At 29.8% G+C, this 14,749-nt stretch overlaps 2 protein-coding genes across 2 annotated transcripts; one reads left to right on the forward strand and one right to left on the reverse strand.

Annotated features, from left to right (window-relative positions):
- Positions 1–484: 484 nt before the first annotated feature.
- Positions 485–5,700, forward strand: LOC130667449 (scoloptoxin SSD14-like). The gene is made up of 11 exons (XM_057469027.1): positions 485–622; positions 2,110–2,266; positions 2,593–2,717; positions 3,538–3,677; positions 3,760–3,992; positions 4,077–4,237; positions 4,310–4,533; positions 4,644–4,839; positions 4,907–5,072; positions 5,131–5,277; positions 5,353–5,700. Exons 1-11 carry the CDS (start codon positions 615–617, stop codon positions 5,542–5,544), a joined length of 1,749 nt encoding a protein of 582 aa, XP_057325010.1. The 5' UTR covers positions 485–614; the 3' UTR covers positions 5,545–5,700.
- Positions 5,701–5,706: 6 nt separating this feature from the next.
- Positions 5,707–11,260, reverse strand: LOC130667447 (DNA excision repair protein ERCC-5). The gene is made up of 3 exons (XM_057469022.1): positions 10,617–11,260; positions 9,038–9,213; positions 5,707–8,954 (listed from the first exon to the last, which is right to left on the reverse strand). The coding sequence occupies exons 1-3, from the start codon at positions 10,702–10,704 to the stop codon at positions 5,805–5,807; spliced, it is 3,414 nt and encodes a 1,137-aa protein (XP_057325005.1). The 5' UTR covers positions 10,705–11,260; the 3' UTR covers positions 5,707–5,804.
- Positions 11,261–14,749: the final 3,489 nt, after the last annotated feature.

Consider the following 14,749-nt stretch of genomic DNA (forward strand, 5'->3'; position numbering starts at 1 on the left):
ATAAAAAAAATATTATTTCAACTAATTCAAATTATTTTTTGCCGTAGTCAGAAGTTGACTATCAAAATAGTAATTTTATCTCACTGTGATCTTGATTTTTATTTCCAAGCCCATTATGATAACGTCAAAATATTATTATTGTCAGCAAGAGATTAAAAAAGATTATTGAAAAATAAATAATAAAAAAAAAAAAAGTTTAATAAAAACAAAAGGTGTGGGTTTGTGATGGTATCGATAAAAAGTACAATGAACTTAATTAACACGCGACTTGGACGGGATTAATAAGGAAAGAAAATTATCTTTGGACAGTAATATTTTTTGATTCAATTAAAACTTGAAGCTGGCTTAACTTTTTTATCATGAAGATAAGAATTTCTCAAAGCGGAATATTAGGAGTTATTAATGCTGACATATCTTTGAAAGTGTACGTTATTTGATAAATAAATGGCTTGAGCTTTGGTTAAAAAGTAAATGAGGTGGGAGGTATAGATTAAATGCTGATTCTTACAGTATGACTGGGATAGTTCGAGGTATATAATAGAGCTGTCATAGAGTCTAAGCACGTTAGTTAAATTTCAAATTTCGGTCTATCAACATCTTTTGACCGCTTCACCATGTTTGGGTAAAACGATTATTTTTTTATAAAGTGTTAATTATTATTATTTTTTTAATCATTATGATGTAACGGACAGTATATATGTGAACACTGATTTTAATAATTTATTTAATTTTAATCATTTTGTACCTTGTCAAAATTTTTTCTTGTACTTTTTTTTAACTTTAACTTCTTGTACTTTGTACAAAATTTTTTCCTCGGTAAACAATACAATTTCAAATTTAACATAAAAAAAATTTTTTAATGATAATTTATCTTCTTAATTATCAATGCATTTGATTTGAATTTATCTTAATCAATTATCAGTCGTCAGTAACATCGTTGAGACCTTGACTTTGAAAAAAATTAACATCTAATTAAATATATTGTTTGATATTTATTTAAAAGTTTATGTATTTTTTTTACTAGATTAGAACATTTTTAAAGTCGAGGTCTTTACTGATATTACAAATCACGTACTGATTCACCTCAAATGCCGATCATAAGAATGCAATAAAATCACAAAACAGCGAAAGAATAATTGATTAGATAATGAAATTTGAAATTTTGAATAAAATCTATTTTGCATTATCGCTTGCAAGTGAAAAAGTTTAAGAATTTATTTAAAGTCTTAAGATTGGCGGTGGAGTTTCGGTCCATCGAGGTCTTGGGAAACACAGAAGACTGGTCCCGCGATTTTCCTATCACTTTGTAGCAATTTGAAGTGGATTTGAAATAAAATCCATTTTTGAATTATTGCTAAAATTAATTTAATTATTTACGGAAAAATAAATCTTACGAAAATGGAGATAATTTTCTTTCGAATTCAATTTAAACTGAAAACACAAATTGTTTTACTTTTATAGGAATACCGTGTCATTATAATCAACTAGTTAACGAATAATAATAATTATTGTTGTTATTAAAAAAAAAAAAAGATAAAAATTGTTATTACAAAGTAGTAATGAAAACTTACCAAGTAACAAATAAAATCATCAGACTTCATCGGCAACTTTTCTTGATTTACTATCGGAAAAAATACAAATTAATAAGCCATTCATGTTTTAATTAAAAAAAACCTTGTGACATAAAATTAATATTCAAATCTTGTGATAATTTATTGAAAGTATCATCTATTATGTTCGTAAATATCCTGTATACAATTTTATTCTCATAAACACCAGACAGAATATTTACTTTCCCGTTTAAAAAAATTAATAATTACGCCTAGTTATTAACATAAGCCTTGAAGTATTTGTAAAAATTCATGATTTACTTTTTACATATATTTATACAATAAAAATAAAATATAAATATATATAAAAAAATATAAGTATACAAAGTAAAAATAAAAATAAAAATAAAAATAGGAATATCTAGATCTCACAATAGTTGCAGTTAAATAACTTCTACTTGCATAATACCTATATCATTTTTTTTATCATAGTTTTAAATAAATTGCCGCTTATTTTAAATTATGAACTATCAACAATAATTGATAATTGTATTTTTAGCTTGTCCAAGAAAATAGTAATAACCGGAGTTGTAGGACTCGCTGTTATTATAATTATTATTACTGCATGTGTTGTTTTTTTGACAAACTTCGAAGAAACTAAAAAAGAACGAAATTCAAAATTCATTAGTCCATCGTCCTTGGGAAAATATCAAAAGGTTTGTAAATTTTATAATTAATTGAAAGTAAAAATAAATTATATCAATTATAATAAAAGATAAATTATCGGTGTAAAAGGATTACAACAATACTTTAATATCTTAACTTTATTTATTCAGTGACTTTCATTAATACCGTGGCTTAGTTAATACTTTATCATTGAAACTAATTTTTACCATAGAAAATCTATTGAAGCATAAATGCGTTCTCTTTCTTTACGATAAACCTTTTATTTATTCATAAGAAAAAAAAACTATGTCGAGATATGAATATAAAATATTTGATGAATGTTAACTATATGAATAATTAATAATTATTTTATTAGGCTGCGGTATCAACTAATGGAGTAGAATGCGCGGAAATAGGAAATAATATGCTACTGAAAAATGGTTCTGCTGTCGATGCTGCAATAGCGGCATTATTATGCGAAGGAGTCGCATCACTTCAAAGGTATTTATTAATGTTAAGTAATTTATTGTATGAAATTGTCCAGTTTATTTGTAACTTAGTGAAGAGATTATTATTTTATATATTTGCGCGGTGACCGACCTAATGAACTTTGAAAATTGAACTTTACCAATTTGAACTTCGGTAAAGTTGAACTTTTATGAATGAAACAACCTATTAAGATTCAAATATTATTTTTGATGAAAGAAAAAAAAGAAAGAAAGAAAAGATGATGAAAGAAATCATCAAAAATTAATTTTTATGAAAAACAAATAAAAAAAAATTATTTTTGATGAAAGAAATACTAAATTACTCAAAGTTCAAATTTACCAAAGTTGAAATTGCCAAAGTTCAAATTTCCAAGTTCATTAGGTATGGAACCATTTGCGCCGCTGGAGTAATAAGATACTACAAAAAATTAGCGGAGTAAATCTGGAGTAAATGCGGAGCAGATGACTGTTTATTTATTTGATCCCTTCGGAATAAAATTCACAACTAAGGGAAGTTTAATTTAATTAATGAGTGAATGCGGATTGAAATAAAATCTAGATCTCTCCGTGGAAAAAAAACAAACTCCTTATTTACTCCGTATTCGGAGTGATTTTTTTTAACTCCGGAACTTTTTGAACTTTTTAAACTCCTAGTGACGAAGTGAATTCGGATTTGAATAGAATCTGTAATCACTCCGAATTTACTCCCAATCTTTTCGAGTGTCATGATGATAATTAATCAATAGTAAAACAGAATTTTTGAAATAAAAAATACAGTTTTTTTTCTTCCTACAATTAAGAATTAATTGTCATATTTTTTGTGTGCTGCCTAGTATGGGATTGGGAGGTGGATTTTTGATGACAATTTGGGACGCTAAAACTGGGAAAGCGGAATTCCTTAATGCTAGAGAAACTGCACCAGCTAAAGCTACAAGGGACATGTACGATGGTAACGCCACTTCGTCTATGTACGGTAATTATTAACGCGTTAAATTATAAATTGAAAATAACTGAAACACAAAATGAATTACTATTTAGATAATGAATGAATTTAGGTGGGAAAGCTGTAGCAGTTCCGGGAGAACTATTAGGGTACTGGGAAGCCCATAGGAAATACGGAAGACTCGATTGGGCAGATTTATTCACACCGACGATCGAACTTTGTGAGCGAGGAGCTTTGGTGACTTCTTATCTCGCTCAAGTATTATTGGGTAAAATATCTTATATCAAAGCCGAGCCTACTTTAGCTGAAATTCTTATCAATCCGCGAACAAATTCAACATGGAAGGTAATATCATATCTTCTACTTGGATCTTTTTATAAAATATTTATCAAAGTCTTTGAAGAAAATAAAATAATATATTTATTGCAGGTCGGAGACAGAATAAAGAGGCCGAGACTAGCAGAAACTTTGAAGGTGATAGCTAAATACAATGTCAGTGTCTTTTACAATGGGAGTATGGGTGAAGAAATCGTAAAAGAGATTCAAGGCTTTGGTGGAATTATTGAAATGAACGACTTACGGAATTACAGGTACAGTAACAAGTTACTAACTGATAACAATATAATTTATTGTATGACAATATTTAATGTTGGTGATAACAGGGTCGAATGGAAGGAGCCAATAACATCAAAGCTCGGTAATTTAACAATTCATTCGGCAGCATTACCCGGTTCAGGAGTAGTATTAACATTTATACTTAACGTACTCGAAAAATTTCTTCCTATGGGCATTAGCGAAGAAATATTCTGGCAGCGTATCGTAGAAACATTCAAATGGGCGTACGCTCACCGAACAGAGCTAGGCGACGATAGATTTGTTGAGTTAGGTACGTAAAAAAAATAATAATATATACTAAATATGAGGAGAAACTCTCATGGTCATATATCAAGGATTCATTGACGAAGACTTACCAAGGATATAATTAATACTTTTTAGATGAATTAATTTCCAATCTAACGTCCAAGAGTTACGCCGAAGAAATCCGTGAAAAAATAAAAGACAACTGGACAAGTAATGACCCCAAGTTTTACGGAGTAGTCACGGATACTCCGATGGACTATGGAACTGCACAAGTATCCGTATTGGCTCCTGATGGCTCAGCGGTATCTGTAACATCAACAATAAATCAAATGTAAGGCTCAATCACAATGACAGTTATTCAATGTTTATAATTTATTCTTTTTTTTTTTTAATCATAGATTCGGAGCAATGATACGATCAAAGTCTACAGGAATAATATTTAATGACGAAATGGATGATTTTAGTTCGCCAAATATAACTAATGGATTTGATTTACCTCCGTCACCAGCTAATTTCATAGTACCCGGCAAGAGACCTCTTAGTTCAATGACTCCCACGATCATTGTAAGCACTAGGGTTCACCCAATATTGATTTAATTTTTTAATTACCTTAATTTGGTAGGTCGATGAAACGGGAGAGGTCCAATTAGTTTTAGGAGCAGCAGGAGGTACAAAAATAACAACTGGAATAGCATCGACATTAATTTTGAACCTCTGGCGCGGGTATAACATCAAAGAGGCCGTCGATGCGAGACGGCTCCATCATCAAGTATGTAAACTTTTTAGAAAATTAAACTAGTGCATAATTAAACGAGTAATTGTTGATAATTATCATCTGCTGCAGTTGCTACCAATGAGGCTTGAAGCTGAGCCGAATTTTTCCGTAGAAATACTGGAATATTTAATGAGTCTAAAGCATAACGTCTCTTATTACGGAGGCTTAGGAAGCGCGGTGACGGCGATATCTAAAATAAATCATCCAGGTGTCACTGCCAACTCCGATTATCGTCGAGTCGGATCGATAGCTGGCTTCTAATCAATCTCAAACTAATTTTATCAGTCATGATAGCGTATTATCATCCTATTGTTAGATAATGTACATATTTTAGTCACTTCATTCAGTCATTCATTCATTTATTACACCATTTAAAAGCTAAGATTTAATTTAATTATCATTAAAGGTTTATTTATTTCTACTTAATATTTTATACTGTATAAAATTAATTAAACTTTTATTGTACAATTTACAAATAAATTAACAATTATAAAAAAAACAGGAGAAGCGATTGCTTTAATTTAATTACTATCACTGCTAGACTCTGAAAGTCCCGCATCTTTTTTTATCATATTTTTTTTGCGCCGCGAATTTTGTCTGGCAGAATTTCCAGGGCCGACTCTGGATTTTCTGAATACTTCAATGGCTTTTAATTTTTTTTCCAACGCCTCCGCTTTGTCTTTCTCTCTCTGCGGAATAACTTCTTGCAACTTTTCATTCTCTTTTATTTTTTTTAATTTTTCTTCTCTAGTCTCTCCCTCAGCACTCGCATCAACAATATCAGGAATTTTAGTTTTTTTCTTCGAAACTCTTCGTTTTTTAACGACTACTTCTTCAGTCGGTTGATCAACCTCTTGATCATCATCTGGATCATCAGCATTATCATGAGTTCCCATTTTCCTCACGGCTTTCTGTACTCTCTTGCTTAGTTTTTCTTCAATCGACTTTGGTACCGTGCTGACTTTGAAGTAAGCCATGATATTTTTCTGCGACTTGTTCTCCAGCAATCTCTTCATAACAGGACCCATAGTCTCATCGAACTTGAATTTGGACCAGCCAAATTTTTCTCTCGTGTAGTCTGCCAACAGGACTAAATTCGGCTTCCCCCAACTGAAGGGGACTTTACTCTCGTCAACTGTAGGAAATAAATAAGCCTGTGCGACAGCCTGGCTGGGGAATCCCTGATCAACAACAACATTCTTCAGTTTATTTCTCAGCACAACTCTCCCTGGTTCCGTCCTCAATTTTCCGCCACGAAGCCACGCACTAAAATTAATTAACCCTCGGAGAATGTCATCACCTTCAGCGGGAAAGTTAGCAAGGATCTCCATGGCTGTTACAGTACCAACTCCTGACAGTCCAATGGTATAATCACTTCCGACTAAGAAAGCCAATTGGATCATTTGCTTCCTTGAAAGTTTAAAATGATGTTCAATGTCTTTTGATTGGTATTCATATACTTCTTTCTGATTATTAAAAAAATCTTTGTAGACACAGCGACCACCAAATAACCAGATATCCGAATCATCAGTGATGGTGCCGTCTGTTAAATTGAGAAGTTCTAGGTACGCACATTGAGCTTCAGCTTCTTGGGGTGCTACCAAATAGGGAATACCAAATAAACGTAGAAGGTCCTGAGCATCACAACGCATCTGCTCAGTAACTTCCAGTGACTGTCTCTCCAACTTGCCAATTTCATTTTTTAATTCCTGATTTTCGTTGTCCAGCTGTGACTTCATGTCCGACAAATTTTCTTTTTTGCTCAATTTATTTATTAATTCCTCTTTGGTACTCTCGAGTTCAGACAACATTTTTTCAAATTTATTTGGTTTTTTATTTTGTACTACTGGTAATATTTCTTCCGGAAGATCTTGAGCTTGAACTTCATCATCTGATGGAACAGTTGGCTCATTTATTGCCACTGGTTCAGGTAAATTTTCAACTGATTCTATTTCTTCACTCGCAACTTTTTCTTCTGGAACCTGACTTATAAATTTCTCAGGACTTTTATCAGCAATTTTTTCTATCTCTAGATTTACTTCCAGATCGACAGCTTTCAGTTTTTCTTTTACTGGAACATCAACTTTTGTGGATCCTCCAGCTTCTGATTTTTTTATCAATGGACTCACTTGCTCTGGCGCTAAACTACTGGCCGAAGAATTATCTAGTGACTTATTACTAAAAGAATTATCTGTAGACAGATCAAGATCTACGTGATCTGGCTTAGAGACAAATAAATCTGGTTTATTGTCAGCTTCAGATTTAAATACATCAGCAAACATGTCTTCTTCATCATCCAGTTGATCGATAGGTTTAACAGTAACTTGAATTTTACTTTCTTTATTAATTTGCGGAATAGGAACGTCTTGTACTTCTACAAAATCATCAGAATCTGAGGAACTACTGATCGTTTCAATTTTATCGGCAGACGAACCAGCGATTTCTTCATCAATTGTCTCTGGCTTAGAAACTTCTTCGATCTTAATCGAGTCAACTGATTCGAAACTCGACTCGGAATCAGTCCTCGATTTTTTTCTCACTCCAAACAATTTTTTATTACAACTCAATTTTTTTCTTTTAACTGAACTGTTGCTGTTATTCAAATCCGGCGAATTACTTTTGTCTTTACTTTCTTCCAAAAACTGTAAAAGTTTTTCCTGCGAGAGACCCCACTGCGCTTGCATGTAAGCAAGTACAGGATTACCCGGCTTACCAAAGTACTTTTTAACACCTGGAGATTCGACAGGTTTGTCAATTACTGCAACCTCTGAATCCCAATCGTCATCAAGATCATACTCATCAATATCATTTAGAATTTTCGGGTCTTCATCTATCACAGATAATTTTAAATCATCAGCTGTCTGCGAGCAACCAGGTTCACTTATAAGTAATTTTGAATCATCATCAGTTGTCTGGGAAGATCCAGGCTGACTTACCGCAGATAATTTCGAATCATCATCAGTAGCCAGCGAACCAGGCTGACTACTGACTTGAGTATCAGTAACCGTAGTCTCCTGACTTGATTTCAAAGACTTAAGATCATTAACGTAAATCAAACGCGTTGTACTATTAGACGCAATACGGAAAGCAGTATCTCTACTCTTTGTATCAACCCCCTGATCAGTTAATAATTTTTCCAACTCATCCAAAGTAAGTGTCTTACCACCCATTTCTTTCTCAGCAATTTCCAAAGACTCCTGTACTTTTCTCCGCTTCAGCAGTCTCATCATCTGGTAACTGGAAAACTGCTGCGATTCTTTTGGTATCTCTTTGAAACGTCCCCAAGAATTTTGTTTACGAGTTTCCTTCAAATCACTCAGAATATCATAACGAACATCGGCTGGTAATGCTTTGAAATCATCATTAGAAATATCAACGGTATGAATATTTCCTTTCCATCTCGCCTGCTTACGCGGACTCAACTGATTACCAGAATCCGAATCACTGGATTCGTTTTCCACAGAATTATCCGGTAAATCGGGTAACATAAACATGTCATTAATATTTTTATTTTGCTTTGACGAACCTTGTGACAGTGATTTATCTTCATCATTAATCTCCTTTGACGTTACAGCTTTTACTAGCGATACTTTCATCAGATTATGCAACAAATCGTTCTTAACTTTGTCTGCTTTGCCAGCTAGTAGTGATTTTTGTTTTTTTCTCGCAGCCTGAAATAAAATAAATCACATAAGTATATATATGTATATATTTAATTGACTATTTAAGTAATCAGACAGTAAATAAAACATACAATAGTATTTTTCTTCAACAATGGAACGCCGCCATCAAAAACAAATACTGGTTTTATTTTGTAATGCAAAAGCTTGCATATACGTCTGTACAAAAGTAATAAGTGTGCGTTTGGTACAGCATGTCCACGACGATCTTGATAACCCTGCAATGCCTGGTGAATCCAAATAGATATATCTAGAAAAATATATTTAATTACATGAGTGTTAATGTGACAAGTAGCAATTTTTGAAATTTTTGAATGAATGAATAAAATGTAAGTAAAATAAAAATAAAAAATGCGTATTTAGATAAAGGAAAAATCAGTACGCGGGTTTTTTTCAAATTCATTATTTCCCAAGAAGCATATGTGGCTGTGACATCTATAAGATAGAAGTTTTGAGGCTGTTTTTTGACATCGATAAGGCATCAAAATGTTGACTAAGTATCAGAAATTTACATCACCGAAAAAATATCTGGTTAAAAGACTAGACACAAGTGACGACAAAAAGCTAATTACAAATAATCATCTAAAGGATTTTTTAATTAAAATGACTTTTAGGAGGAAAAAAAAGAAGACAAATTTCCTATGACTCCGAGGATCAACATCAGTACTTCTTATTTATTAAAAAAAAATTTGTTTTGTTCCTTTGAAGGACATCTCAAAGTTGTCACTGTGCTACTTGGAAAATAAAAGTAATATTTATTCCCAAGTAAAGTTTTGAGGCTGTTTTTTGACATCGATAAGACATCAAAATGTTGACAAAGCATCAGAAATTTTTGTCACCATAAAAATATGTGCTTAAAAGATGAGTGTGAATGTAAAGCTGACAATTTCCATTTTTTGAATTTTGAAATAAGCGAATTAAATGTGAATCGAATAAAATTAAAAAAATGCACATTTACAGAATTTAAAAATCAGTATGTGCTTTTTTTTATTTTCATGTTTTTCATTGTTAAATTTGGTTATTTGTAATTTAAAATTTTCCTCGTATCTGCTACATTCGCACTCATATGTACTTAAAAGAGTTGACACATGACGACAACAATTAAATTACAAATGATAGTCAAATAATTCATCTTCACGATTTTTTAATTGAAATGACTTGTAAGACCAAAAAAAGAAGACAAATTTCCTATGACTTCTATGAGTGTGAATGTAGCAAACATCAGACAAATGTAAAATTATAAATAAATAGAGTAAATAATTTAAAAAATAATATTTATAAAAAATGCACTTATTAATTTTAAAATTTTTTAAATGCGTATTTTTAAAAAATTTCATATTATTAATGGTTTACTCTATTTATTAATAATTTTAAATTTGTCTGATGTCTGCTACATTTAAACTCATATGACTTCTAGGACCAACATCAGCGCGTTTTATTTATATACAAAAACTTGGCTTTGACAAAAAAAATTTGTCTTGTTCTTTCAAAAGACATCTTACAGTTGTCTTTGTACCTTGGGTAATTAGAATCAAAATTAAAAAATGCGCACTTAAAAAAATGAAATATCAGTGCGCGCATTTTTTCGATTTCATTATTTAAATTTATTTATTTATTCAATTCATATATTAAACTATAACTTATATTACATACCAATAGCAAGAATTTTCCCTTCCAACGTCTCCAGCGGTACCGGTTTACCAGACTTTTCAATTAATCTCCATAATCCAGTTACTCCCATGATTAATTTATTATTCTCCGTCAACGTTATCAACAAAAATTAGATAAATCATTTCAAAATTTAAATAACAGACCCGATAATAAACATTCCTCTAACATAAACATTCAAAACGTTTTGCGACGGATTACTGATCATATGTCTATGGTAACTACTGTCAGTGTCGGTAACGAAGTATTCAAGCAATTTTTAAATTTCCAACGCAAGATGTCACGGAAAGTGAGAATTTTATCCCTCAATAAAATTCTCACGCGCTCTACACACACGACTACACTCATATTTTATAATCTCATTCATAATACACACGTGTAAAATTCGATTTGTTGCGGTCATGAAGTTTCATTTCCCATCAGCGGATGTCTTGTTAGACAACACGTTACTTGCACAGTAACGATAATCTATTATATTCACAGTATACTGTACCTAGACTATACCTACTTGTTAATAATTCAAACATTACCAGACATACATATTTTATAATATCACCACATTTATTTTTTATCATCGCAATGCTCAGCAGAATTACGTGTCCGTAAAAAAATAAAACATTTAATTACATCCATAATTATTTATCTGAAAAAAAAAAACATTTATTTTTCATAAGTATAATAAATTAGTCATCAAAAATTTATGATGCTAAAGTTTGCTGACGTCTAGTAATTTTTGAATGATTTTGTAAACCGATGAATTATAGAAAAAAAATATTTGGAAATATTGCACCTACAGCTTTTTTAATTTTCTACATGTGCATATTTTTAGTTTTTTTTTTTTTTTTTGTAATTGACATTGAAAAAAAAAATCTGAAAATTGTTAACTGTCTGCTACTTGATCATAAAAATATGATACTGAAGTTAGTCGACGTCTAATAATTTTTTGATTTTTTTTTAAACAATAAATTATAAAAAAAAAATATTTGAAAAAATTGCACCGGTAGTTTTTCAAATTTTCTGCATGTGCATTTTTTTATTTTTTGTTTTTTTTTGTAATTGATTTGTTGAAAAAAAATCCGAAAATTGCTAATTGTCTGCTAACTTAAGGATCATAATAATTTTTGAATGATTTTTCAAAACGATAAATTGTAAAAAAAAATATTTTGAAAAATTGCACCTACAGTTTTTTTAATTTTCTACATGTGCATATTTTTAGTTTTTTTTTGTAATTGACAGTAAAAAAAAAAAATCCGAAAATTGTTAACTGTCTGCTACTTGATCATAAAAATATGATACTGAAGTTAGCCGACGTCTAATAATTTTCGAATGATTTTTCAAACCGATAAATTATAAAAAAACTGTTTTGAAAAATTGCACCTACAGCTTTTTAAATTTTCTATTTAAATTTTAATCTCCGATTTAAATTACTATTTAAAAAAAAAACTCATTTTTAAATTTCCCACGGATATTGCCATAGAATCCGCGCAAATTTCTTCTCAATTAATTTAAAAAAACTAAAGTAATCATTTCTTACATAAATAGATACTTGTACTTAAAATAATAAAAAATAATATAGAAAGTTTTTTTAACCGAGTAAAAAAAAAAAAAAGTTAATACTTAATAATAACTTTTATTGCACATGCAATATTTTTAAAAAATTTATATAAAAGTAGGTAAAGAAATACGTATATATATAGAAATACATACAGATATACATGTATAAATACAAATGTATATCATGATGATGGTTTGGAAGTGGAGTGAGGTAGAGGCCACCCACTCTTTCCCACAGCAGGTTTTTCCCACGCCCTCCAGAGTAACCCCAACATCCTTTTGCGGCAGCAATTCCACGCCGTGCGGGGAAGAAAAGAGAGCGGTGCCGGAGTGGCTATAAGCTATAAGCTTCAACTAAATCTGTATTGTCTATGTATATGTGGGTATACATATATATGTATTAGCAAATGTACTTATCTGTAAATGTATGAGTGTCAATAAATATACAGAAGTGTATACTGATGTAGTAGTCTAGTCAACAAGTTCAAAAAGACGAAAAATAGAGATAAAGCTCTTAAAAATATGAGCGATAGCTCATTCGATTCGGAATGACGTCTAGAAAAATGTATCTCGAGGGTTTATTAGCACATAAAAAATTGCGATTGTTATTAACAAATAAAGAGAAAAAAAAAATGTCATTTGGTTTTTTGTTAATAACTTAAAAACTATAACCATTTTTGAAATTTTGAAAAAAGATCCTTAAAGAGGAGGAAATTTCCAATAAAAAAGTCCCAACTCCCCGAACTCTACCTCTATTATTTATAATTTTAATTTAACGCCGAAAATAGGGCTTCGCGCGGCCGTCACGGCTTGGGCGCACTGCCGCTAAAGAGAGCGTACCACATAAAATAATTTTTTTATAGTAACAAATATAAATTTAAAAATTTAAATAAATTATGGTATCATCTAGACACTTGAAAGAATAAATCCCCGTTGGAAAAAAGTTATTTAGTCAATTTTTCAAAAAGTTGTATTTTTGTTAACTAACTAATTTTTTTCTAATCTCCGTTTTTATAAATAACGACATAAAAGTTTAAATAATACACCTATAAATTTTTGGCTTCGTGGAGCCCTTCTGATATATATATTCAACAAGATCATGCCATAAAAATTTATTAAAGTTTATTATATTGTTTATAATATTTTTTTTTAGTTAACAAAAAATGAAAATCCAAAAAATGTTGTTAAAAAATTTTTTTTCGACAAATTTTATGTTATTGCGGTTTTCGCATCTAACAACAGCATTAAATTACAGTCGAAAAAAATTTTTAACATTATTTGTTAAGATATTTTTTATAAACAAATAGACAAGTTTAATATTTTTAAAAAATTTTTTTTTACCATTTCATTGTCTTGGCAAAATAATGATTTTTAAAACAAAAATTTTTTCGTAAATAACTTTTTTAATTGTTTACAATTGTTTTTTTTACATTTCGATTGTTTAAATAATTAGTTAAGAAATTATTTTTTCTTTAAAAATCATAATTGGTGTTTCTTTATAAGTTAACAAAAAAAAAAATTTTTTTATAAATAATTTCATCGTTTGTTAACTTAACAATTTGTTATAAAGAAATTCCATAAACTGTTATATTTTTTTTGTTGAGCAAAAAAAAAAAATAAAAACAGATATATGTATGACAGTAATAAAAAAAATTTTTTTCTATTTTTTAAAACACTTTTAATATTATACGAGACCAATGTTGAATCGCCCTCTTGATTTGTCAACTAACAAATTGATATAACTTATAAACTATGAGAGATACGATAATGAACATTCAAGTGGTTTTTATAAAGGATTAATTTATCTTTTAAATAAGCGAATGACCAAGTTTCTAACTATTGTTTATCAGCCATTATATGCATTTGTTTATAAAAATTTGAGATTTTTTTTACTTTTTCGTATCTTTTATGACTTTTAACTTGTTAAATAATGAAATTACAGCATTGAACCTCAAAACAATTTTAGTTATTGATAAAATATCTACCAATAAACCTTTACATCATATCTGTATCTCATATAGTTAAAATTATATACGTGTTTTATTAATATTTATCGAACTTGTTTTCTTTTATACATAATTTTTTGTTTCTTTATTGCATCACTTACCAATATTTTTAGTTTCTATATATTATATTAAGTTATTATAGCTTCTAATTCGAGCTACTTCTATTGTTTATCTTAAAAAAAATAGTTTCTTTGATGAAATTATTGAGTTATCTTCGAGATAAACGATAGAAGTAGCTCGAATTAGAAGCTATAATAACTTAATATAATATATAGAAACTAAAAATATTGGTAAGTGATGCAATAAAGAAACAAAAAATTATGTATAAAAGAAAACAAGTTCGATAAATATTAATAAAACACGTATATAATTTTAACTATATGAGATACAGATATGATGTAAAGGTTTATTGGTAGATATTTTATCAATAACTAAAATTGTTTTGAGGTTCAATGCTGTAATTTCATTATTTAACAAGTTAAAAGTCATAAAAGATACGAAAAAGTAAAAAAAATCTCAAATTTTTATAAACAAATGCATATAATGGCTGATAAACAA

This window comes from Microplitis mediator, chromosome 5, assembly GCF_029852145.1.
Source record: "Microplitis mediator isolate UGA2020A chromosome 5, iyMicMedi2.1, whole genome shotgun sequence".
Lineage (NCBI taxonomy): Eukaryota > Metazoa > Arthropoda > Insecta > Hymenoptera > Braconidae > Microplitis > Microplitis mediator.